The sequence below is a fragment of the Theobroma cacao genome, chromosome 1 (assembly GCF_053813885.1).
Source record: "Theobroma cacao isolate CCN51 chromosome 1, ASM5381388v1, whole genome shotgun sequence".
Taxonomy (NCBI): domain Eukaryota; kingdom Viridiplantae; phylum Streptophyta; class Magnoliopsida; order Malvales; family Malvaceae; genus Theobroma; species Theobroma cacao.
Window position 1 is genome coordinate 41,195,390 of NC_142639.1, and position 26,073 is coordinate 41,221,462.

General features: G+C 33.7%; 4 protein-coding genes, 1 long non-coding RNA gene and 1 pseudogene across 5 annotated transcripts; 1 reads left to right on the forward strand and 5 right to left on the reverse strand.

Moving 5' to 3' along the window:
* Positions 1-1,123: 1,123 nt before the first annotated feature.
* On the reverse strand, positions 1,124-3,273 carry LOC18614376 (zinc finger protein ZAT9-like). The gene has a single exon (XM_007052112.3). The coding sequence runs from the start codon at positions 2,858-2,860 to the stop codon at positions 1,427-1,429; it is 1,434 nt and encodes a 477-aa protein (XP_007052174.1). The 5' UTR covers positions 2,861-3,273; the 3' UTR covers positions 1,124-1,426.
* Positions 3,274-5,731: 2,458 nt separating this feature from the next.
* LOC18614377 (tetraspanin-7 pseudogene) lies at positions 5,732-6,688 on the reverse strand (annotated as a pseudogene).
* A 1,121-nt stretch (positions 6,689-7,809) lies between these two features.
* LOC18614378 (putative expansin-B2) lies at positions 7,810-9,488 on the reverse strand. The gene is made up of 4 exons (XM_018118454.2): positions 9,238-9,488; positions 9,032-9,144; positions 8,626-8,813; positions 7,810-8,324 (listed from the first exon to the last, which is right to left on the reverse strand). Exons 1-4 carry the CDS (start codon positions 9,419-9,421, stop codon positions 7,997-7,999), a joined length of 813 nt encoding a protein of 270 aa, XP_017973943.1. The 5' UTR covers positions 9,422-9,488; the 3' UTR covers positions 7,810-7,996.
* A 602-nt stretch (positions 9,489-10,090) lies between these two features.
* Positions 10,091-10,640, forward strand: LOC148764833 (uncharacterized). The gene is made up of 2 exons (XR_016024183.1): positions 10,091-10,132; positions 10,236-10,640. It is a non-coding gene; the product is annotated as an uncharacterized LOC148764833 (long non-coding RNA).
* A 3,122-nt stretch (positions 10,641-13,762) lies between these two features.
* On the reverse strand, positions 13,763-15,499 carry LOC18614379 (putative expansin-B2). Its single transcript, XM_007052115.3, has 4 exons — positions 15,227-15,499; positions 15,022-15,134; positions 14,568-14,755; positions 13,763-14,258 (listed from the first exon to the last, which is right to left on the reverse strand). Exons 1-4 carry the CDS (start codon positions 15,408-15,410, stop codon positions 13,925-13,927), a joined length of 819 nt encoding a protein of 272 aa, XP_007052177.3. The 5' UTR covers positions 15,411-15,499; the 3' UTR covers positions 13,763-13,924.
* A 6,677-nt stretch (positions 15,500-22,176) lies between these two features.
* Positions 22,177-23,544, reverse strand: LOC18614380 (cyclin-U2-2). The gene is made up of 2 exons (XM_007052116.3): positions 22,717-23,544; positions 22,177-22,619 (listed from the first exon to the last, which is right to left on the reverse strand). The coding sequence occupies exons 1-2, from the start codon at positions 23,124-23,126 to the stop codon at positions 22,355-22,357; spliced, it is 675 nt and encodes a 224-aa protein (XP_007052178.1). The 5' UTR covers positions 23,127-23,544; the 3' UTR covers positions 22,177-22,354.
* Between the last annotated feature and the right edge of the window lie 2,529 nt (positions 23,545-26,073).

The following is a 26,073-nucleotide window of genomic DNA, read 5'->3' on the forward strand; positions in this document are numbered from 1 at the left end:
ATATATATGCACTGGGAGTATGGACCAACAATTTCCTTTGGACCATATTCATATTTTCATGGGGGTTAAAGATCACCCTTTCTGCCCTTCAAAAAAAAAAAAAGATCACCCTTTACCCCTTACAGTATATATATAGGATGTAATAACGTGTTATATATTCACCATTTCCCCCCTTCATGATGTTTTATTTTTTCAAGTATTCTACTTTACCTTCACATGTAGCTGAATTATTTTTTCCCCCTCGATTAATTCTATCTAAACTAAATTAAATTCAGAACTCCAATAATTCCTGATATATGTATAATCAAACTTCATAGTTCACTTGAGTAGTGTTCTACTCAAACCACTTAATCAATTTAAAATAATCTCAGGCTCTAGCAAGTTGAAAACATACAAATTTGCCATTAAACTTTAACGGCCACTAGTTTCTTTTGTTGGTTCGATCGTGTATTGAACTTCAGAGTCAAATTAGATTTTAGTGAACTTGTGGTTTCGGTGTAGATAGTTCACTTACTTCTCCCCTAACCTGCTTGAAAAGTTAGGAATACATATTCAAGTCTCGGCTCTCAATGGTGGGTGACCATTGGGCTAAGGCCTGCGGGCTTCTACTCTTTCCTATTTGATTGAACTCAAACCCTATCAGAGGTCGTTTGGTGAAATATATTTTTGAAAATGGAGTTTTATCATGGATATTACAATACCGCAACAACTCTGCCCATAGTGTCAGTCATGCTTCCTGCTCTATAGCTCGCTAGTCCAAGCTCGAAAACTTGGCAGGTATTTATGCTGACCCCTTATGTAGTCTAGGCCAATTAAAGCAAGGTAAACGACTGGCCATTTTTTATTTGAGATTAAAATCGTGGTGGACCGTCGAACTTGCCAGGACCAACTCTTTTCTGCCCGACAAGTGTCTCTCTTAGAGCCAGTTGAGGTTCCTCCTGCCCCCCCTCCACTTTGAGCAAAGAGTGGCAAAGCAAAAAGTTTTCAGAAATTAAGTACACAAGTAGTAAAATAGTGCATCAACTTAAAATCAGAACTCATCAATTGTATCTAGAACATGGCAATTTATTTTTAGTCTGAAAGTCCATTGATGAAGAGCAGAGGTTTGTTCTGGTACAAGTTCATATCAGGCCCAAAACCTGAAAGTTGCAAACGAAGAAAGCTTGAAGACTCTCTGTACATACCATGCAGAGACAGAACCCAAAAGAGAATAATGAAAAAGTTGACAAAAATTACTTGTAATAAAATACTGACAAGGCATCAAAAAGCAGTTTCTGTGCATTTCATTTTCACCCCTAATGCCGAAACATGCCAGCAATAACATGTTTGATTTTGTAATTACAGTTATATATAAATACAAAAAGTCTACAAACGATTGATAGTAAATAAAAATGAGGAAAAATCTCATAATGCAATAAAAAAAAATTTAAGGGTCAGAGCCAACATGAGTAGTTGAACCAATCCCAACTTGCAGCCATGGCGATGAACCTCCACTCATATTGATGTCCTTTAGTTCGCTTAGCTTTGCTAACTTCACCTTACTGTCTGCTTCGTCATCTGCATTTTGCATAGAACTATTACAATTATTGTTCTTGTCATTTTTGTTATCATTGTCAACTTGCAGTTGGTGTTGATGATTCTCTTCCTTTTCTTTGGCATCAACGCCTATCCAAGGCTGCAAATAGATTTCTGTTGAAACATCAAAGCTGGATGGATTAGCGTGGTTCCGTCGTACAAGATCATCAGCTGGAGCAGGGAGATTGAGATCGAGCTTAAGATCGAGCGGCTCAGAATTGTCGATGAACTTTGGTGTTTGCTGAATCGGCTCCATGTGACCTTGAAACTGATGAAACTTAGCCAAAGAGGAAGTGTCAGGTGAATTTGAAGTGATCCAATGACATCTTTTATGCCCTCCCAATGCTTGCCCTGATGAAAAAACCCGGTGACAGATTGAACATTCATGTACTTTTGATTTTCTTTTCGATGTAGAGGCCAATGGAGCACTAGTTCCTTGATCAAATTGCAAAGTTGAAGTTGATTTTGTGGGAAAGAATTCTTCGTGTGTGATAACATCGTGGTCTTCATCAGCTTGACTATCATCGATATGATCAAGCCGAGCTGCAAAGCACCCCTTAACCTTCTTGTGACTAGCTCTATGTCCACCCAATGCTTGGTGGGAATTGAACACTTTCTTGCATGCTTTGCACTCAAACAACCCTTTGGCTACGCCCTTGGCCTTGGCCTTGTCCATAGGTACCCTACATGCAATAGGAGCAATGAAATTCATTGTATTTCTTCTCTCCTCTTCTTTGCTGGCAGAAGCACAAGACTCCTCAGGCTCAGTGAAGAAAGGATCAACGGTTGCATTAGATAACATCATTAAGCAATTGGCAAGATCTTCCTCTTCGCTTGACGGGCAATTCGAGTTGAAATTACCCACTTTAGCTCTCAACGACCTTTTCCTTTTAGACCAACCGCACCCTCTCCTTGTCACACCATCGTCACCGTCTGATCCTGGTGAGGACACAAGCGACTCGGCGTCCTCGGAGCTACATTTACCATGCTCAAGAAAAGATTTCCAAGACAAAAACTCCTTCCCACAATTCTCACAGACCCTACAGCTCTTCAACCGATTAGGGTTCGTTCTTAATGCATACATGCGCTTATTGCTAGGTGGCACATTCCCTCCTAATTTGTCTTCCCAATCACTTGCAGGATCATCGTCATCAATGTGCCCGCTCTCGTCGCCTATTCCATGCGCCCTCATATGCCCACCAAGCGCTCTCCCACACCCAAATCCTTTCTTGCAAATTTTACAAAAGTGTTTAAAGTTTGATTGTTGATCCACAATAAAAGCCATACAACGAAACGGGAAAAGGGAAAATTTGATGAAGTGAAAGAAGAATAGGGGAGAAGGGGGGATGAGGGAAGTTGTTCTTAATAGTGAAAGGTTGTTGCAGAGTTTTATGGTGAAAAGGGGCACTAGTCCTAGTTTTTAGTAAGAGTCATGGCTTGGTTTTTTGTGGATGAAAAATAGATTAGAATAGAAGAGGGCAATGGAGAGTCGAGGAGTGTGGTGACAAGTGGTAGGCGGAATAGAGGCTAAGAGACTTTTTCTACTGCTTTGTGGTGGTGGTGGCGCCGCCGCCGGTCAAACATATACTACAAAAACCAACGGAGTTCCGTACAACCAGTTAGTGTTTTGCAGTGTGAGCTTTTGGCTTCTGTTGCATGTGTGTGTGTGTGTGTGTGTGAGAGAGAGAGAGAGAGTGAATTGAGTGATCAGTGAAAGAGATTAAGAGAGAGTGGTTCTAACTGCCATACCTATTCATATCCCTTCAATTCCAAGCCAAGAAAACTAACCCATGCTTCTCCTTGTCTGTCGGTTGGTTCAATCTGCTTTTCCACAGAATTTTCATATCTCAACACATTATTATTACCTATTATTATCTTCAAAAACCCTTTTTTTGGAGGGTGGCAAGGATTAAATATATATGGTTTTCTCTTGCTTTTTCCCTTCATATAACAATTCTTTAATTACCACAAGAGGAAAAGTAAATTAGCTTCTCAATAATTAGCTTTAAAGGGTATATATATATATATTATATAATTCCAAGAGGTTGCTCATGCTAATTAAATTCCTAATTAAACATAACTATGTCATCTACACAAGAACAATGAATCAAGTTAGGGAGATAAGGGGATTCAAAGTACTAATAATTAAGATAAAAGTTAAAATTAAGTTATAATTGGTTTAGTCAATGTTAATTGAAGCTTAATCCATTAGGTTTAAGAGAATTTATACCAAGTTAGTAGTGATTAGATCAAATTAGCTAGTCAGTGAAGTACTCTTGGCTAAGCAATGACTTTGCTTCCATCGGTACGGCAGTGGGTTTAGTCTCTTTAATCAATCAATGATATCATTCTTTTTGCTTTGATTCAAAGCATCCCCAAAGCCAACTAGCCAGTCAATTAAGTAGTGACAGTGATTAAGCAAAGAGATATGATTCCTGGTTAGTCCAGGCCATGTTGAAGTAAGCAGTCTACTGATCATCAACTGCATCTTGAGCTCACGAAAATTCACTACGATTGGGACAATTCATGATTAAATTTGATGGTATGTAGAGGTTGATGGCAGCCACCTACCATTTTCAATTAACCATTTGTATTTTATTATTCTATAAATCGCCCTCGTATATAAAGCAGTATGTATATTTCTTGGCTAAATTTTTAGACATTTTCAATGAACAGCATGGTGAAATTGCAGTATTTAATCAAGGCATTAAGGCATTAATTATTTTGAGATGTAATGTAGCTTTCTGTCTGAATATTTTCCATTTCACAAGCTGAATTGCAACTTTTTTTTTTATGGTTTTGCTGAATTATATTTTTTTTTCATTTTTTTGATAGGCAATCTTTATAAGAAGCTGTATAATGATACATCAAAATATTCACTCGAGTCTCGCATCCAATACTAGACTTGACAATTTTGGACACGATACATTAACACGACACGAGAAGACACAGGTTAAACAGGTTTTGGGTTTACCCTTAACGTGTTTCGTATCTAATCGTGTCTGACACGTTAAGACACGAAAATTTTCGTGTCTTAACGTATCAGACATGACAAACACGTTTAAACAAGTTTACTTAATCGTGTTATCGTATTTAAACATGTATATGTGTTTAAACGTGTATACGTGTTTAAACGTGTATATATGACACGTTTATTAACCTATTAAACATTAATAGTTAAAAACTATTTTAACCTTATATAAATAATTTTAACCTTATGTATGATAATGAATTTTATGTATGTTATTTATATTAAATTTTATTATATTTGATGTTATTATTATTATTTTTTTGTTATAATTATTTTTATAATTATAGATTTTAAATTTAAATAATAAAATTATATTTAATTATAAATATTTTTATTTAATCGTGTTTAACGTGTTAATCGTGTTAAACGTGTTAAACGTGTTATTAATCATGTCGTGTTGTATATTGACACGTTAATAAACGTGTAAAATGTGTTAATCATTTCGTGTCGTGTTACACGTGTATTAAACGTGTATGTGTACGTGTTTTAAATTTAAGATACGAATATTAAACGTGTCGTGTTCGTATTTAGCCTTAACGTATTTCGTATCTAATCCTATCTGACACGTTTAAAATACGAAAACACGAATTGTCATATCTATCCGTTACCATGAACAGCTCAATTGCAAACTCGATACAGTATTAATTTGCTACTAATTATTTCGATAAATCATAAGACAATTAAAAGGAAAAATCTAACTCAGCCATCTCACCTGTAAAAGATGTTAGAAAATACTGATCTTGATTTAAAAATAAAAAGTAAACAAATATATATATATATATATATATATATAAACAGATTCCTCTCCCTAATGGCTTTAGCAAGGGTACATTCCAACTTCTAATGGACTGAATCCTCCTATATATATTGGATACTAAGTCCAAAAGAGGTTGCTTAAGCCCCCATGGGTAAGCTCGGGTGCTAGCCAATTTGAGTTAGCCAGTGAGGGTTGTCCAGAGCCCAATCATGATCACACTTGTTGAGAACTGGTCCAAAAATGGGCTAAAATAGAAGCGAGAAGGGATAGAAATTGAGATCATGTATATATATATTGACGCAGACACCAACAGAAACAAATAAAAAGAAGCCATCAAAAAATGAAATAAACCTAATTGAACAAGCTGATCAAGGCTTCAACCCTCGGTGATACTCAGCATGATCGTCTCGCATGCTGTCTCTGAAAGCACAGTAAGCACAGGAATATACAATGATGAGGAAGATAAGGAATATGACGTTTATACGGGCTACCTTATGCTTCTTCCAGGAATTCTTGACGTTGTCTAGAATCCCAGCCTTGCACGATTGGCAATTGAAGCATAGAACTTTTGGATTATTATCCCATTTTTTGCAATCGGGATTCTTATATATCCCATGCTCCTTTGTCCAATTAGTCGGATTCTTATACGTAAATCCGCAGTCGTTTGACGGCTTACAACAACCAGACTGCATTTATAAAAAATAAGGGTTCGATTAAGGAGTGTTTATTAATTTTATATTAATTACAAAAATCGTTTTACAAAAATTATATTATCAAAAAATTTAAAAAAAAAAAAAAAACGAAAATCGTACCTGAAGAGCATTCAAGGGCTTATGGTGGAACTTCTGCAGACTATCATTGTGAAACTTGCTATGGAAATCGGTGCAAATCCTGGATTGAACCAAACAAGTCTTAACCTTATTCCAATTCTCAGCGTTGTTCACTATCCTTTGAAGCCAGATAGAATAATCCCCCAGCCTGTACTCTTTATATCCCTTCCCGGGTAACGACCGTCCAGCACCTTCATTCGTCACCACAAAAGCGAAGGCAGTGAAAACGACGCCGCCCAAGATGAAGAGAAACATGAAGACGAGGTAGATCCAGAGCAGTCCCGGCACTCTGCAGCACGTGCCGATGAGGGCTGTCAAAGATAGGAGCATGAGAAAGAGTCCGACCAAGATAAGTGGCTTGTCGAGGAGGCGTTCGCATTCCGTGACGGCGTTCTTGCTTAGCAATAATCCCGCCGCGAAGATCGTGATCGAAACTAATAAGGTTATGAGGTTGAGGATTCCGCTGACGTCGTTGCTCGGACGGATAGATGACATGATAATCTTTTCCTGGTTGGGTACTGGGAAAAATCAGGGATCTGACGGGAAAAGAGAAAAGGTTCGAGGAAGTGGAGTAGTGGGAGTCTTCGCTATCTGGTTGGTTTTTAAATATGCGCGGGGGATTTCGATTCGGGAAGGGAAAGTCCGTTAAATTTGGGCGCGTGATTAAGGGAGTACGTTAACTTTACACATTGGCAAATTGTGAGCGCGTGAGGGATTTTTGGACTCCTGTTTGACTTTAATTACTGCCGCGTGGCATCTATGGAAAATACATTATTTTTTGGGGGGGAATCAAATTATACTTTTTTCATTCAATCTTTTCAATTTATTTCTAAACATTATTTAGATTACCCAATGGATAGAATCTGAATTATACCAAAAAAGAACATACATTTTCTTTTTAATTTTTGACACCCTGAATAATGAAATTTTAGAATTGAAATTTTCATCCAAATTTTTTATCTTCATTGATCAGCTCATTCTTATATGAATTTTTTTATAAATTATTAAATTATATATATACTGATAATACAGATTTTTTTAGATGAATTATTATATTATAAAAGATACAATATGTAATTAAAATTGATTATAAAATAGAGTAAATTCACTTGAATCATATAATAATATTTATTTAAAAAAATTCATGAATCATATATTTTTATGGACGGCCGAGAATTTTACAAAAATAAGTGTAATTTTCTAGATAAAAAGGTGCTACATGTCTTTTAAAAAATTAAGATAATGATAGAGATAGCTTTGATTCTATCAAGATAAATTTCTAGTACTTTAATTGATTTGAAATACTTTTATTCTTTAACCTATTCTTTTGTATCCTTATCATGTGTAACTTAAATTGAACAGTCTTGAAGCCATTTAAAGCTAGCTAGCAAGGCCTTAAATCATCTCTCTTTATACTATTATCCATCTTTTGTTTTTGGAATGTCTTAAAATTTTTTTTTTTCACTTTTAAACATTTAATATTTTCGTGAAAATGAAAAAATATTTAAAATAAAAAAGCAATATTGTAAATAATTTTTTGTTCATTTATTTATATATATATATATATATATATATATATATATAAGCCGTCACGTGTGTAAAACGGGTGCTATATATATAAATTGTCAAACAAGGCTATAAACTGTATTTTATTGATAATTCTCCCATAAACATACATAATCAAGCAATTAAGACATGGAAGAATATCTTCAGGTTGACTAACAGGACAGTTATAAACGTGGTACAGAATCGAATACATTATATCGTATAGAGATCGCTACGTTTAGGGTGCCTTACTAGGCATTAAAAATTAACGACTGATGTATAGGTTTGTCCGGGCTGCCAACCAGCAGGAATGACACCGGTTGCCACAAGAGTCTGGCCAGAGGTGAGTGATGTCAGCCTGATGGAGAACGGAGGCCGCAACGTCGAGCCGCTGTCGAGTTTCCAGACTGCACCCCAGGATTGTTGCATGGGAAGCCAGGGGTCAGAGTTAAGCGCCTGTTTGAGTTCAACTAAGGCAAGGTCACCATCTCCATTTTGGTATATAACTAGGGTGGCGAAATAGTAAGGGTTGGAGCCGGCATCAACTTTGAAGGCAATGGACGTCCCGGGATAGTTACATTGCACTCTGTAAGCCAATTTTTCGTCAATGAAATGAGTGGTTAGAAAACGTTGAGAATTTGACAGCGAAATGAAGGTTTAAAATTATTTGAAGAATAATCTAATCCCATAGGCAGTAGGCTTGGTTTAACAAAGTCAATTCCCAAGAGTAAATACCACCTATAGTGCAATTAACAAAGTCAATTCTTCTTCACCTTTTTTTGCAGGCTGAGGATATGTTAAATTCTTCATGGAAAAATTGTACAAGAATATTGTCATGCTACTTCTCTGTTCTCATCCTCTCTTTCTAATCGTACGTAGAATCTTACCTTCTATATTGAATCTGCAAGACTCCAGCGTTACGGAGTTGATCAGCCTGGCCAGACTTTGCCATGGCACCAAAAGCAGTACCACTTAAGTCAAAATGAACGGACTCCGAGACACAGCCAGGGCATTCATCGGTGATAACTACAGTCACAGGATTTTCCGAGCACGCTGAATTTGTCGTGCACTGGACCTGAAATTAAACCATATTATGCATGTTAAACAACATTGAAAGGTACCCTTTGCATGCGAGAGTAGGAAAAAGGAAGTATATGTATATGGAGAATCATCATGAACACAAAGGAAGTTTATCAATCTTTCAAACTGACAGAAAAGTTATGGAGTTTTTGGACATGGGAATGAGGCATGATAACAAACTGATGAATATATATGTATAAAATTGTATGTCACCTCGTAACAGGCTCCACATCCTTTGCCAGATTTGAATAGGGAAGGGCCCCCAGCCGACACCATCGCCGAAAATGGGGCTTGCTCCACAGCACCCCCATAACCACAAGCTCCACCTAGATACAAAAAAAAAAAAGGGTTAAATTTCATAAAATTAAACAATTTTCTATGTGTAAATAGTCTCAATCATTCTCCATGCTCATCGTTACCATCACTTCCAGCCCCCGTGGGGCTGCCATACCACGTTGCTCCGGCTGGGGACCAATCGGACTCAGATGCTGCCAAGGAGGCATTAAGGAGCTTAGGGTAGAAGCAGTAACAGGAGTTGAATAACAGAGAAAATGTGGCCGCAAAAGTGAAAAAAGAGAGCATGTTTCGAAGAGCGAAAGCCATGAACACTTCGATCAAAGAAACTACTAGTAGAAAGGAATTAGCAAAGCTAGCTAAATGCAAAGTTTAAGCTCTGTTTTGCTGATGGGTTTAGCAGATCAACGACGAGGTACTTATAGAGCCAAAGGCTAGTGCATGTGGTTCTAATGCAACCACTTAGTGAAGGACACGTGCACGTTTTTAGAAGGATTTATGCATTATTTTCTTCAGGAACAAGCGAAATGAGTAAGATCCTTGAGATACGAAATCCTAATAACCTATACTACTTTAATAGACTTTAAGTTAGAATTTGGCTAAATTCCCATACATTTCTATGACATCAGCTAGAAAAGTCTAATTACATTCGTAAGCACATAATTAAATTGATTGAAATCGGAAGTACAAAATGCCAAAGAGTAACACAACACAAAACCCCAGAGAGACCAGAAACCAGAATCAAGAACAGAAAAATCAACTCCCTGTTGTCCAGGCAAAATTTGTCAGAGAATCAGAAAATCCGTCTACTTCTCTATAATTGAACAAAAATACAATTCATTTGAGAATCAACCAAACGTTCCATGGCCTAATAATTTCAATCACCATGCACACACAGTTGAAAATAAAAGAACTTTTGTTCTGTCCAAATCACAGTAATACTCTTGCATGGTTACATCAGTCAAATTGCTTGTTTCCAGGCTTCGTTGCCGGAGCCGGGAGAGAAAGAAAAAAACAAACGCAAGATCTGATTTGCTCTTTTTATCTCTGTTTCTCTGACTCAGACGTACGTTTTCAGACGAAACCTAACTACCAACATCTCTCTTTTGTCTGTTTGTGACAGTCTACGTTTGCAATCGACCACAAAGCGGTTATGTCTCCGACCCGCCCCCGGTAGGAAGGTTAACATCGGGCCCACGTCATCGACTGCTCCAAATTAATATTTTCGTATGTTTCTTGCCCCAAATTCAAGGGAATACGTGTTCGTTGATTTTGCCGTTGATGGTGGTTAATGCCGTTTAACATTCCCCATCCGATGGACCGAGTAAACCCTGAGGATCCTTCCATTTCCGTTTAAAAACTACAGCACGTAATATTTGGCGGGGATTTGGGCTCTGTAATATTCAAATCGTTTATTAATAAATAAGATTGATGAGATTGTATGATTGCGATTTAATGCTTTTTTTTTTTTACACCGAAATTGTAAGATTGACATCTCAATGAAATATATATGCAAAACAATTTTATATTTGATATTCTGTTAATTTAATATTTTATATTATTAGGTAATAACGGAATATCAACTCATAAATATGTACAAATAAAAGTTCAAAAGTTTTGTAAAATAAATATTCTTTAGAGTATAGTGTTTATTTTTAAATTTAAAATTTATATTTGATGCATTGTCAATTTATATTATTTATATACTATTTTTTAATTACATAGTGCCACCTCATGAATGTACAAAGTTAAAAAAAATTCAAAATAAATATATTTTAAATTATGTGTAATTATTTTTTATAATTTTCAATAATTAAATTTATTTATTATTGATATGACAATATTTGATTCTGGCTTCTACTGTATAAAATTTGTACACTAATAATACATTAAGTAAATATAAATTATGAAACTTATTTATTAACAAAAGGATAACATTTGAATTACTAATTTTTTCTAAACTTTATACACCAACAATATATTGAATATAAACCTTAGTTGTTTTTTTTTTAATGGGAAAAAAAATTCAAATCTGACATTTTAAAAAAAAAAATTATGCATCAATCAATGATTTAAGCTTTTCTTTTAAGCCTAAGAAACCATAAAGCGTTTTTTTTGTTTTTTTGACCAAGGAATGAATTTTTTATATGAAAGAGTTTTAGCTGAGGGAAGCCCACATGGCTACCTCCATCAAAGTGGAAGAATGAGTCCCTACTTCCGAACAAGGTGATTGAGACTACACGTGGCCGACGTTTTCATGCCAAAGATGAGATGAAGAGAGATGTTTGCGATAAGGAGAATTACAGGACAAAATTAGTCAACTTTTATTAAAAGTCTAAAAACTGAAAAAAAAAAGATTAAAAATTTTAAAATTTAATTAATAAAAAAAAAATTTCTAATAGATAATAATTTTATATAATATGTAAATTAAAAAATTTAAAATAATCTTTTAGTAATATTGTGCTCAAAGATATTAAATTCAAATTTATCAATTGTTAACCTTGTACTAAAAGGCATTCGTTTCTTCAAAATTGAATCTTAGATCCTATAGATTATAGAACAATATGACTCTAGCTTACAACCGTAGAAAATAAGCTTAAAATGTATAGACACATTTTTTATAAGATTATTGATATATATTTTAACTTATTCAGACAAATCTTTAGTTAGTGACATAGAACTAGGAAAAAACATACATCCCTTATGGAAAATTCGCATTATGCGTGCATTTAATGTTGAATTAGCAGCTGATCACCAAAGTTAGAAAAGATTCTATAAGATATAAATAATAATTACTATATAAATTATATATGTTTTTAAAGTGTTAAGTTAATAATTATATATTGAAAAACAATTACAAAATAGATAAATAATGTTTTAATTATTTACGATTAAAATTTTATAATATTAATTTATAAATTATTCAATACTATAAAAATTAAGAAAATTTTTTTAATGACAGTCATTTAATATGATTAGAAATTTTATTTACAAATGCTTAATATTTATAATAAAATAATATTTTCAATCAAATTCATTCGATTAAATATATAAAGTTGTTATATGTATTTATAAATTTAAGATTTATTAATATTAAGAATAAAGAATTAAAATGAAAATTTAAAAATAAAATAAACAAATATAACTATTTTCATCAATTAAAAACCTTTTCAACATCCAAACTTTGATATAAAAATATAAATTTATTTATATTATAGATGTAGATATTGCTTTATTCCTCACCCTTTAACCTTGTTATCAACTAGAGGATTCTTACCCTGCCTTTTTTTGCAATCTTCTAGAAAGGACCCTAGAGCCCAATAATTATTTTGGACCATCCAACGCCCTATAATTTGTGTTGGCAGAGCACATCAAACAGCAAAGAAAAAATGGTCGAAGCTGCTAACAGACACCAATTCAGGGCCTGAACGATCCAATGTTCTTCTGGGGTTTGGACCCCGGAAACAGAATAGGCTTCACCAGATATACCAGGCAACGCCCCCAAAAAACAAGACCACGTTACCAATTGACTCGGGCTGGGGAAAATGGCTCATGACCCATTTAACCTCGGACACCCTTTGTGCAAGCCCAGTTATAAAATACCAACTATCTCCATGAAACTTGCCTTGAATGTCTTCCTCTTTCGTCATGTTCTTTGCCTTGTGATTTATTGTGAAGGTTTTTGCCTTTCGTTTTTCCTTTTTGCTCCTTCTTTAAATGAAAATTGGAGAGAAGGATTTGAGTTTGAGTTTTTTTAAAAAAAAAATTGGAATTCGATGTGGCTATTTAATTAAAATTTAGACAAAATGGTGGCAATTAATACTAATAGCTACTCTTTTCTCAAAAGCAAAATTAGATAATGTATAAGTAAGTAAATTGACAGTGGTCGTCTCTAGACCTATAAAATCTATAATGTGTATATACTTAAAAGTTCAATCAAACTTCTTTATTTATTTTTATTTTTAATGATAGTGACTTAACTTCTAAGTGACGTTTGGTCTCTTACAATATAATGTAATTATTGATAATGTAATTATAAAAAAAAAATATTACAACATTTGATATATAAGAGAAAGTGCTAATTAAAATATTAAAAAAATAATATTACAGTATTTGATTTACAAGTACTTACTAAGAATATGATATTAATTTTTTAAAATTATTCTTATATATGAAAATACAAATTTAATATACTTATATATTTTTTTGTGAGCATCACCTAAAAAAGATGTATCTTGTAGTGGAAAACAAAAATGAAAAACAAAAAATATTTAATATATTTCAGCTTTTTTTATTTTGATTATTTAAGAAAAATTGATAATGGAAAAAAAATGTAAAACAAGAATGTTTCTTTTGATATGTGAATTAACCTAAAAAAATGTTTAATAAAAAATGTTTCTTTTATTTTGAAATGCATGTGCATCACCCAAAGGAAAGAACGATAATGTCAAAAAGTGGGCACTGCATGTATATGTATATATATATATTTAGACGCTTAATATTTTTCCTTATATATATAATATTTTCATGAAAGTAAAAAAAAAAAGATAAATATTTAAAAATGGAGAAAATATATATTATAATAATTTTTTGTTCATTTGTTTATATAAGCCGTCACGTGTGTTAAAATGGTGCTATATATATATATAATTAGTCAAACAAAACTATCAACTATATTTTATTAATAATTCTCCCATTAACATACATAATCAAGCAATTAAGACATGGAAGAATATCTTCATGTTGACTTAAAACTCGCCAACAGTACAGTATTAAACGAGGAATACAAGCGTACAGATAGAGGGGCGGGCCTTAGCCATTAAAATTAACGACTGATCTATAGGTTTGTCCGGGTTCCCAACCAGCAGGAATGACACCGGCTGCCACAAGGGTCTGGCGAGAGTCAAGCGATGTTAGCCTGATGGAGAACGGAGACCGCAACCTCGAGCCGGCGTCGAGTTTCCAAACTGCACCCCAGGATTGTTGCATGGGAAGCCAGGTGTCAGAGTCAAGCGCCTGTTTGAGGTCAACTGAACCAAGGTCACCATCCCCATTTTCATATTCAACTAAGGTGGCGAAATAGTTAGGGTTGGAGCCGGCATCAACGTGAAAGGCAATGGTTTTTCCGGGGTAGTTACATTTCACTCTGCAAACCAATTTTTCGTCAATGAACAGAATGATTACAAAATGTTGAGAATTTGACAGCGAAATGAAAATTTCAAATTATTTGAAGAATAAACTAATCCCATAGGCAATAGGCTTGGTTTGTCAAAGTCAATTCCTTGACATAAAGACATTTCTTCTTCATTTTTTCCTGCAGGGTGAGGATTAAATTCTTCATGGAAAACTTGTACAACAATGTCATACTGCTTCTAAATTCTCATCCTCTGTTTCTAATCTCCCCCAAGTCCCAACAACAAACCCCACACGCATAGAAACGTACGTAGAATCTTACTTTATATATTGAATCTGCAAGACTCCTGCGTTACGGAGTTGCTCAGCCTGGCCAGACTTTGCCATGGCACCAAATGCAGTACCACTTAAATCAAAATGAACGGACTCCGAGACACAGCCAGGGCATTCATCGGTGATAACTACAGTCACAGGATTTTCCGAGCAGGCTGAATTTGTCGTGCACTTGACCTGAAATTAAACCATATTATACATGTTAAACAACATTGAAAAGCACCCTTTGCATGCTAGAGTAGGAAAAAGTATATTGGCATATAAAAGGAAGAATATGTATACGGAGAAAGATCATGTACTCGAAGAAAGTTTATCAATCTTTTCGAACTGACAGACAAATTATGGAGTACAAAGTAATGAGGCATGATAACATACTGATGAAGTTAAAAAGTATACGGATATTGTGATAATATATATATATATATGCAAAATTTGCATGTCACCTCGTAACAGGCTCCACATCCTTTGCCAGATTTGAATAGGGAAGGACCTCCAGCCGACACCATTGCAGAAAATGGGCCTTGCTCCACAGCAGCCCCATACCCACAAGCTCCACCTAGATACACAAAAAAAGAGAGTTAAAGTTAATAAAATTAAACAATAATCTATGTATACATAGTCTCTATCATTCTCCATGCTCATTATTACCATCACTTCCAGCCCCTGTGGGGCTGCCATACCACGTTGCTCCGGCTGGGGACCAATCAGACTCAGTTGCTGCCAATGAGGCATTAAGGAGCTTAGGGTAGAAGCAGTAACAGGAGTTGAATAACAGAGAAAATGTGGCTACAAAAGTGAAAAGAGAGAACATGTTTCGAAGAACGAAAGCCATGAACACTTCGATCAAAGAAACTACTGTCTTTAGTAAGAGGAATTAGCAAAGCTAGCTCAAATGCAGGTTTAAGCTTGGTGATGGTTTTAGCAGATAAAGGATTAGGTATTTATAGAGCCAAAGGCTAGTGCATATGGTTCTAATGCAACCACTTAGTGGAGGACACGTGTACATAATAAGAAGGATTTAGCCATTATTTTCTTCATGAATAGGTCAAATGAGTAAGATCCTTGAGATATGAAATCCTAATACCCTATACTACTTTACTAGACTTTAAGTAGAATTTGGCTAAATTCCCATGCATAGCTTTGACATCAGCAAGAAAATAATAAATTAGTAAGCACATAATTAAGTTGAATAGTAGTTACTTCAAAACAATTGATTAAAATCAGAAGAATAAAATGCCGAAGAGTAACACAAAGCACCAGAAAGACACAAGAAGTCAGAAGGAACAACAGAAAAATCAACTCCCTGTTGTCCACGAAAGATTTGTCAGAGAATCCGAAAACAATGAATCAGCCAACGTTTCCATGGCCAAATATTTTTTATCACCATGCACCCACAATGCAAATGGCAAATTTTAATCCACATATGCAGCAAGAAAAAACCAAAGGAAAGAAATTAACTTTAACTTTGTTCTGTCCAGTTTACAGTATACTTTTACATGGCTACATCAGTTAGATTGCTTGTTTCCAGGCTTTGACGCCGGAGACGGCGGAGGAAAAAAAAACGCAATCTGATTTGCTATTTTGGTCTCTCTTTCTCTGACTCGGGACTTTTACAGACGAAACCAAACTACCATAACGTCGTGCTTTTGTCTGTTTCTGACATCAACCCGCGAAAGCGGTTATGTCTCCTGATGTCTGGCCCCACCAGGACGGTTAACATCGGGCCCACGTCATCGATTGGTCAAATTAATATATTTCGTATGTTTCTTATCAAGTTATCCCCAGTGCCCTAAATTCAGGGGATTACGCTGAATTAATTTCCAATTAAGCGGCTTTAGTTGAGAGCAAAACAAAACACTTGTTCGTTGATTTTGCCGTTGATGGTGGTTATCACCGTTGAACATCATCCCACGGTCCGTTTAAACCCTGAGGATCCTTCCATTTCCGTTCAAAAACTACGGCACGTAATACTTGGCGGGGATTTGGGCTCTGTTATTTTCAAATCGTTTATCAATAAGATTGATGAGATTTGATGATTGTGATTTAATGCTTTGTTTTACGTGGAAATTCTAAGATTGATATCTTAATAAAATATACATTCAAATTAAGTTTACATTTGATACATTGTCATAATATAGTATTTATATATTATTACTTAACTATAAATATGTGCAAATAAAAAATTCAATTTTTTTTAAATAAAATTTTTATATTTAATACACTGCTCGTATATAATATTTATATATTATAATTTAACTACAAAGTATCACTTTATAAATGTGAAAAAGGTAAAAGTTTAAAATTTTTCTAAAATAAATTTTTTTAAATTATAAATATTTATTTTTAAAAAATTCTAACAAAGTAGTTACATTTGATTTAGTGATAGTGTATAAAATTGATATATTGAAAGTGCATTCAATATAAATTTTTAAATTTATTTATTAACAAAATAATAATATTTAAAAATCCCTGATTGTGTATAAAATCTACACAATAACAATAAATCAAATATAACCCAAATTTTATTACCTTTTTCTATGCAGACAAATTTAACGTTTAAAATACCCTGAGGGGCTTTTTGACCATGGGAGGAGAATTCTTTATATGAAGAGTTTTAGCTGAGGCAACTCACATGGCTATCTCCATCAAAGTGGAAGACTGAGTCCCTTATTCCGAACAAGGTGACTGAAACAACACGTGGCCGTCGCTTTCATGCTGAAGATGGGGTGATGAGATAGATTTGCAACAGGAAGAAATCCCCCTACAGGCTATACGACAATATGGCTCTAGCTTATGACCATAGAAAATAAACATAAAATGTATAGACGAATTTTTGATAAGATCATCACTTTATAATAATTTTTCCTTATTCCGGACAAATTTTCAGTTGGTGAAACATTTTCAGTTGGTGAAACAGAATGTTGCTCCTAAAAAACATGTATCCCTTACGGAAAATTCGCATCATGCATGCATTTAACGTTGAATTAGTAGCTCATAAAGAAGAATTTCTATTACCAAAGTCATTCCCAAGATTAGAAAAGATTCAATAGGATAATCTCTTCGCTTAAACTCTATTTACATTTCTTTTATGTTAATTATATACATAATATTTTATATCACTATTGATTTCATACAAGTTATCACAATATATCTTAATATAAAATTTAGTCTATTTGTTTACATTTACAAGTAAATTGACAAATTTTATTAAATAAATTAACGATATAAATGATAAATAGTGTTATATGAAAAAAAATTAAAATCACAAAGTTAACTTTCTGGGTATCGGTTTAAATAATTAATTAATGTAACTTTTTTTCAAAAAGGGCACCATATTCAAATCAATTAATGCAACTTTTCTTGCTTTTGGATTACCTGACTTTAGAAAATGTTTCCAAATCAGATTTGAATTTTTGTAAATTATTTGAGGAAATGGCACATGCACGCCATGGTTGAAAAGAAATATGTGTTCTCTCTAGATTAATTAGAAAAAAAAGCAATACACGTTCTCCTCATTTTGACGTTGAAAATCATAGCCTTGATGATAGAGGATTATCGTGAGGGTTTTAAGGGGAAAATTTGTCTCTCAGTACCTCAAGTCTACGCAATTTAAAATTCAACTATAGATAGAACTTGTCGTGGATGATAAGGCGATATACAAATGTAATCTTCTTTTAGTATTTATTGTTAATTGTTATGTGTATATGAATATTTGTTTCTTTTTTTAATAACAAGTATATAAAAGATAAAGGATTCTAATGTATACAGTTAACTATTATCATTGAAATTTAATTATATATAAAATGCAATTAATATTTCAATTATTTATAATTAAAACTTTTATTTACAAATGAAATAAATTTTGTTAATATTTATAATAAAAAAATATTTAATTAAAGTCATTCTATACCATTAAAATTTTAATATATATAAAAATTTGATAACTCTTATTAATAGTATTAATATAAAATTAAAATAATAATATAAAAAATGAATAAATATGATTATTTTCGTCAATCAAAAAGCTTTTCAATATTCGTACTTTTGTATATATATGGATATAGATTTATGCCTAATCCTCGCTTTAACCTTGATACCAAGGAGAGGATCTTACCCTGTTTTTACAATCTTCTAATGGACTCCATATGACAAAAGATCCTGGAGCCCACAGCTTAGGCCTTACGACACTCCAATGGAACACTTTCAAACGAACGAAATGGTCACAACTCCAAACAGGCACAGCAACCAGTTCAGGGCCTGAAGAATCCAATGTTCTCTTTGGGGTCTGGACTCTGGAAACAGCATAGGGCCTCACCCAACATATCAACGTACCAGGCCAACGCCCAAAAAATTAAGACCAATGTTACCGCTTGACTCGAGCTGGGGAAAATGGCTCATGACCCACTTGACCATGGACACCCAAGAAACTTGCCTTGATTGTCTTACTCTTTCTTCTTTTCTTCTTCTTTGCCTTGGGTATGATTGTGAAGGTTTTTGTCTTCTTTTTTTTGTTTGGAGTTTTGATGTAGTTATTTATTTAAAATTTAAACAAAATTGTGCCCATTAATATTAGTAGTTATTTTTTTCTCAAAAATAAAAAAAAATATATAAATAATTAAAGTGAAGGCTAACGTTATAACTCATAATTCCTAATTATCATTTTTTACCATAAACTAGCTGAATAATATTATTTGAAAATCAAGATAAAAAAAAAAGTCAACTGCTTGGTACTATTATCAGAATTGCCTTCTTCTCTTTGCATAATCATATTATTAAGTAGCAGCATGAAATTCTGGCAGGACATAAAATCAAGAGGCATATCGTGCATTTAAATTTCTTTAATAAACCCATAATGAACGTAATGGAATTATTTAGGTGTGAGCGTTAGGTGGGTGCTGGGGGACATGGCAGCATGAATTTGGACCTAAAACAAAGCCACATGTTCATTTAACCGATTGCAATTTACAATTAAAAAGAAATGCTTTTGATGATTGATGATACTTTTTCATCATCATCATTAACCCTTTTATTCCCTCAAATCATATAGCATAGCATTATCAATAAAACTGATTTATTATGTCAAATCAAACTACGGAAATCCTCTTGTCAGGAGGACCAGACCAAGCTCAACAAATATGATTGCATGATTGAAACTTTTTCTTTTTTAATTTAATTCTATATCATCACCATAGTTATAAAGCTGACTTTAATATATGAATATTACACTAAAATATTAAATATAACTCTTACTGAATGTCAAAAGAGGGACTCACCACAAAATAGTGAACAAATTCAAATTATATATGTGAATTCGAACCCAAATCAACAAGGGCAATAAGTAAAGTCAACAGGAAAGTTCATGGCAGAGAAGTGGAGTTCGGGATTGAGCTTGAACAAAATAAAAAAATCAATCAGGGTGCATCTAAGACTGTGTCTACTAGGAGGAGCAAATTCAAGGGGAATAATTTGTCTGGTAAGAAAGAGAGCCCAGTTGGCTGAGTTATTAATCACAAGTATTAATAATTTAATATGTTAAGAGTGGGTCGATTGGGGGACAGCCTTAGTTGTAACAAAATAAAATAATAAGTAACCAAAGAGTTGAAAATTTAATGTCTGTTTGACCATTAAGAAAGTGGTCGTAGAGAATGATAACACACCAAACTAAACACGGACATTGCCGCCCTTAGTCTTAACTCAATCCATTGTCGTTTTCTTCAAAGCCCAAGCTTCCACCTTCTTTCTCACCGTTGCATTTTTATATATATTATTGGGATTATGAACCTTTTGGTTTCTTTCGGGATGGGGTGGGAGAGATGATTGACTTTTCTTTCTACTTCCGAGCGGCCACGATTCCTCCTTGGTTTTAGTGGTTGCCCTACCACCGAACCAAAAACCTATTTTACTTTTCTATCCGTACATCAAATCATCACAGGACGACTAACTCTTTTCAAATTATGTTATGTTTAAAGATAAAGCTTTTTATTAAGAAGTCATGACGGAGCTATTTACCCTTTCTTATATAAGTGTAGTGACAGCTCTTTAGAAGCGTTACAATGCAGTAATGTAGCGCGTTTTTACGTGACATGTCGGATTTTCTTATTCATCTACTTGATTCATCTCTTTTAAAATGTGTGCGTTTTAATACAATTTACGATATAAATTATATTTTAAAAGATAAAAAAATGAGATGAGACACATAAATTTACAATTCATCGTCTTTATTTGTATATATTTTCAATGTTAATAAAAAATTTTAAGAGAACAAGTGGATTCATTGACCCTTTTGATTTGCTTTTAATTGTAAACAAAATGAGAATATAATCTTTTCTAATTTTTTTTGTATGGTTGCCCTGGAATTTCCCAACAAATTTATGAATAATAGGCGACGTAGCTCGTCGGTGGGTGGCGCGGCCACATCTTCTAAAGAATCAAAACAAATTCGGCTTTATTTGGGGATGAACACACAGCATTTAGACTCATATCCACTGTGATTAGATTCTGAATTTAGCCATGGCAGAACATGTTTTAGACATTAACAGCTATATCAAATGAAGTAATGTTTACTTAGACCAATTAATCATTTTCTAAACTTTCCCCTTTTTCCTTTTTAGTATAAAGTAGAAAAGGGGATGCTTCCTTTCCTATTTCCTCTGCCAGAAGTTGTCTTGTGTTGGTAATACATTACAATCAAACTTCGATGCAAATGCTTTTATTGGGTTTTTACATATTTTAATATTGGTCAATTTTTGTTAATCTAAAATGTTTTCTTTTTAAATTTTATGGAAATTGAGATAAAAAATGAAACAGAATTAATACATAAGAGTTGATGTGATGCAGGCCTTCCCTTTTGCTTCAAACTAAGAGAATAATTTTGTTGGATAAAATTAATGTTCTTCCCAATTCTACATCAAAGTTTCAACAAACTGGATTTTATTACATTAATGGATGCACTTTTTTTCTGAACAGAAGTCATTTTCTACATATGTCTAGTTGGTTAGTGTGCCATTGAAAGGATATATTATAAACAAAAAATTGTACCATTGGGAGGAAGCTGGATAGTGAGATGAGAGCTGAATTAGCCTTTAACAACTTTAAATGTATAAAAATGTTTATGTACTCTACTGTCTCACTCATCTGTTTATGTCAATTTACTGGAAACTTTGAACCGTTTCCTTCAAAACCAAATTGGGTTTTAATAAAATAGAAAGACAATGAGACAATCTCATTGTGTTTCTAGTTTGCTGTGAAGAATATTGAGAGACTATAGAGCCAGCCAAGGGCCCCCAAGAAATTGGTCTTATACTCTTATATGAGAGGAATTCAAATTTCAAACCAAGGTTGTAACCTGTACCCTTCAAATATGCTTAATTAAATCCCAAGAATTGTGCATTCAGCTTTCGATTTTCATATTTTTTATTACAAATCATTTCTCGATATCAAGGGATTTAATGTTTTAACATAAATTTTACTATCTTGTCGATGTTTTATGAATATTATTGGAAGTTCACGCATAAAAATAATATAAAAAAATATATTTATATTTAATCCATTGTCACTGTAATCAAACACATTTATGCAATATAATAAGAAGTATTGCATTTGTTGAAAATCATAGCATAGTTTTAGTTATACAACACTCCCCTGAATTTTGGCCCTACTTCAAAGCAAACCATTCATATTTTACACTTCCATCTGTACACAAAAAACCTACAGTATTAATTACCATTGCCGAAAGCAAAAAATTGGGAGAATGAAAATTCCCTCAATGATTGTAATTTACAACATAATGCGAGCAATCTGATTGTATCTTCTTTCTTCGTTCTGTCTTGATTTGATTTCTTCAGCACATCTTAGAGTCCTCTCGATGTGGTAACCTCCTCCGATGCTTACTTCCCTCTCCAGGTGACAGCAGTAGCTCTCGAACACGCTCACGTTTACATGCAACTTGAAACCCATCAAGAACAAGAATTCGAGCTCCAAGTTATTCAATTCGTTCGTTGTCAATCCTCCCACTCGTGCAAAGTATGAATTTCTGTAATTCCTGCTCAAGAAGAAAAACACCATGTCAGGGCCTGAAGTTCTTGATTTTAGCATCAAAACGAAGAAGAAAGGTTAAAAGAGAAACAAACAATACTCACATGTCCTCGACATACTTGGAAGCCACCATGATAGTTGTAATGAGAAGCCTATGTACATTTCTTGCATTAATCCGAAACCCAGGATTTGCCTGGCAAAACCGATCAATATATACATATGCAACAACATAAACCGACGGTCCGGCTTTGGTGTATCGGAATATTCTCTCTAGGTAGGATTGAATTGTCATGTCCGGCGTCTCATGGCAATCGAAAACTCTGCTCCTGTAATCTTTTGTCAACGACCACTTACAATTCTTGGCAATCCTTTCATTTCTTGTCATTGTTCTCTCAATCAGAGAAGCAAGGACTGATATCACCAGTGGGGTGTTTGCATCATTCTGATATGAATAACAGTACAGATCGGATCGGAGCTTTCTTGGAGAGATTGTAAGGGAATTAGATGCAGCCATTTCTGAGAGTCAAAGAAGAAACGTTTTTCTCTGTATGGGGTCACACAGAGAAGGGGAGGAATGTGGTTTGGCTAAAGAAAAGGAAGTTATGAGAATGATTTATAAGAAGAATACTTCTCTGAGCTTGAAATCTTAAGAGAAAATGAAGGGGAGACCTTGGCTGTGGGGTATTGAAAACAATGTGAGATTTTAATGAGGATTTATAGCAGGAGGGGGTTGAGATAGAAGAATGGGAGGAAAGGGTTCAGATAATTAGCTGTGACAGTGAATAAAGAAAGAGAGAAATGACATTGGTTTGGGCCATTTGGAAGGTGGGTGGAAGCCAAGATAATACTAGTATGATTTCCTTAAAGATTTGAATGCTTCCTCCTTGTAAAGCCACAGTACTGAGAAACCAGCTAAGCTTTTCACCATTATAAAAATCACACAAAACTTTTTCTGTGTTATCTAACAAACCCCTTTTGCTTTTGGGGTCAAATAAAAATGAGCTCGCCGACAGTGTGTTGAAGGGCAAAGGATGGGCATGAAAGAGAAGTGATGAGCTGAGCAGCATCCTGGTCAGGCTTTGGACCCACAAAAACCAGACGGCATTTATAGTTAGAGATGTACTTGTACTGGCCTTGTGATTCGTGTCCTACGAAACTCGAAAGACTCAAGTCCAAGTGGACTACTTCCAGTTCCAGGTTACACGTGCAGTAGCAGCTATTTGAGTCTACCAAGTCATCAAAAATCTTGGTTTTCTACTTGCAGTTGTACCACGTGCAGCTTCTCCATCAGGGTGATTTCACTCTTCAGCCGGCAATTCATTTACTACTAGATCATGCTTTTCTCCCTTGCTGATCTGAGAGTAGAACCTCCACGTCAACAAGATCTTTGGGTTTTCTTTCTTTTTCCTTTTTACCCTAAAGTTATGTGCATATTTTCATGACACTTGAAGCGCACCGACACTAAATTCAACTCTTTTATTGTATCTGAATGTGATTGAGAAACATATCAAACTGATGGGGAAGTCCTAGCAAATATATACCAAAGATTTCTTATAGTACGAAATTATTATATATTAAAATCAATTATATCAGTAATAAATAAAGAAAAACCTATACTACTATTTTGTGATGCAAGTGGCCATAGTCTAAAATGATTAATATGATTAATCACCATTTGATTAGATTCCCAGCATCAAATCTGAATCCTAAAAAAGCAGAAAAATAAAGTCATTAAGGCATATGATAATATCAAATAAAATCCCACTGTGCATTAGATCGAAAGATCTGCATTCTTTTTTCTTTTTCTCTGGAATTTGTATGATTATTTTGATTATCCAGTCCTGCAAAGTGGGTCGAGTCGAGTACTCTCGTTAAGATGACAAGTCGTGGGGCAGAGCTTGGTACTCTTACTTGTACCCTGATCCTTCTTAACCAAATTAGAAGCACCATCTAGTTTGCAAAAATTAAATACTTTCAAAGGGATTTCGGTCTTTTGTGCAAGCTATCGGACGGTCCATCCAAGAAAATATCTAACCAAGTTTTGAGGCCAGCTATATATATCGGACTAGATATTGTCGATAATGGTCATGTCTTTTAATCGTATCATATAATTATAAGATATTAATGAACATATTTATTGGATTTAAACATGTACACGAGTATATTTATTGAACATATTATATGATACGATACGAATAACGATTTTATTCAACAAGTCATATTAAATTTTATACGATATATACGATTAACAATTCATTTAAACATAATTAACACAGTTAATATGATGAATGTGTTCAAACTTGTAAATAAGTCACATAAATCGAATTATACAAGTTGACACAATAATCTGATTAATTATTAAACAAATTTTAAAAACAGTTAAGTTAGTTTCGTTTAAAACATATAATTATTGTGTCTTAAATGTAATCATAAAATTAATACCATTAAATTTAAATTTAAATCCGTTTAATCGTATTTTCATGTCTTGTACAAAGTCACCATATATGTATCTAACTTACTATAAACCCCTTGGAGTTCATTTGTCTCTCCTTTTACCCTTAAAATAGCACCTATAATGTGAGCTTAATTATTCGAACCGACACTTTCACTGGTTGCATCCCAGTCCTGCCCAAACAGTTGAGATAGGCCCAAGCAGTTCCTTGCTTGAGACTTACCAAACTTGTGGCTTGAAAATCTCAGCTGGGCCAGACTCTGTTGCAGATCAAGTCCCATTCTGTCATTGTGATCCACAATTTTTTGTTGAAATGAACTTTGATTGAGAGTGATTTGGACCACCAGAATCTTATACATAGTTGATTTTGCCTCAAACTTGCCTTACTAAATCTTTCTCAATGAATAGAAAAAGGGAAAAAAAATCTGTATTGTTTTCCTTGATATGATAATAACAAATGAACCCCAAATGGCACTTACTTTTCTAGATTTTGAGTACATCTAATTATTAGTATATGTATGTGATTTTATTGTGTAAATATAAGATATTAATAATTATATGGATAAACGTGAATACAATACGATTAATTAATTGTGTTAAGATCTTAAATGCATATACAGATATATTTAATAAATGTGTAATACGATACGATTAATATATTTATTAAATATGTCGAGTTAAATTTTATACGACACGACACAATTAATATAATTAAAATTTATACAATTTATGACATGTTTACACAATTGATATGATTAACACGATTAAATTAAAATATACATGATTTTATTATTCAAATTTACAATAAAAATTATAAATAGAATAATATTTATCAAATGTAATAAAATTCACTATAGATAAATCTTAATTATCATAAAAATATTAATATTTACATAGATTAATAAATGGGTCTTAATCGTGTACGAAATGTGTCTACATGATACGTAAACACGGTTAAATAAATAAATAATAAACAAATAATTGGTAATATGAGTACACGATAACTCGA

Coding starts and splice junctions, on each gene's coding strand:
- LOC18614378 (XM_018118454.2), bottom strand. CDS start 9,421: ATGGCTTTCGCTCTTCGAAACATGCTCTCTTTTTTCACTTTTGCGGCC. Junction 9,145..9,237: donor CACGGGGGCTGGAAGTGATG/GTAACGATGAGC, acceptor TTTTGTATCTAG/GTGGAGCTTGTGGTTATGGG. Junction 8,325..8,625: donor TTGCAGATTCAATATAGAAG/GTAAGATTCTAC, acceptor ATTGGCTTACAG/AGTGCAATGTAACTATCCCG.
- LOC18614379 (XM_007052115.3), bottom strand. CDS start 15,410: ATGGCTTTCGTTCTTCGAAACATGTTCTCTCTTTTCACTTTTGTAGCC. Junction 14,756..15,021: donor GATGTGGAGCCTGTTACGAG/GTGACATGCAAA, acceptor GTTTAATTTCAG/GTCAAGTGCACGACAAATTC. Junction 14,259..14,567: donor TTGCAGATTCAATATATAAA/GTAAGATTCTAC, acceptor ATTGGTTTGCAG/AGTGAAATGTAACTACCCCG.
- LOC18614380 (XM_007052116.3), bottom strand. CDS start 23,126: ATGGCTGCATCTAATTCCCTTACAATCTCTCCAAGAAAGCTCCGATCC. Junction 22,620..22,716: donor TCCAAGTATGTCGAGGACAT/GTGAGTATTGTT, acceptor CTTCTTGAGCAG/GAATTACAGAAATTCATACT.
- LOC18614376 (XM_007052112.3), bottom strand. CDS start 2,860: ATGGCTTTTATTGTGGATCAACAATCAAACTTTAAACACTTTTGTAAA.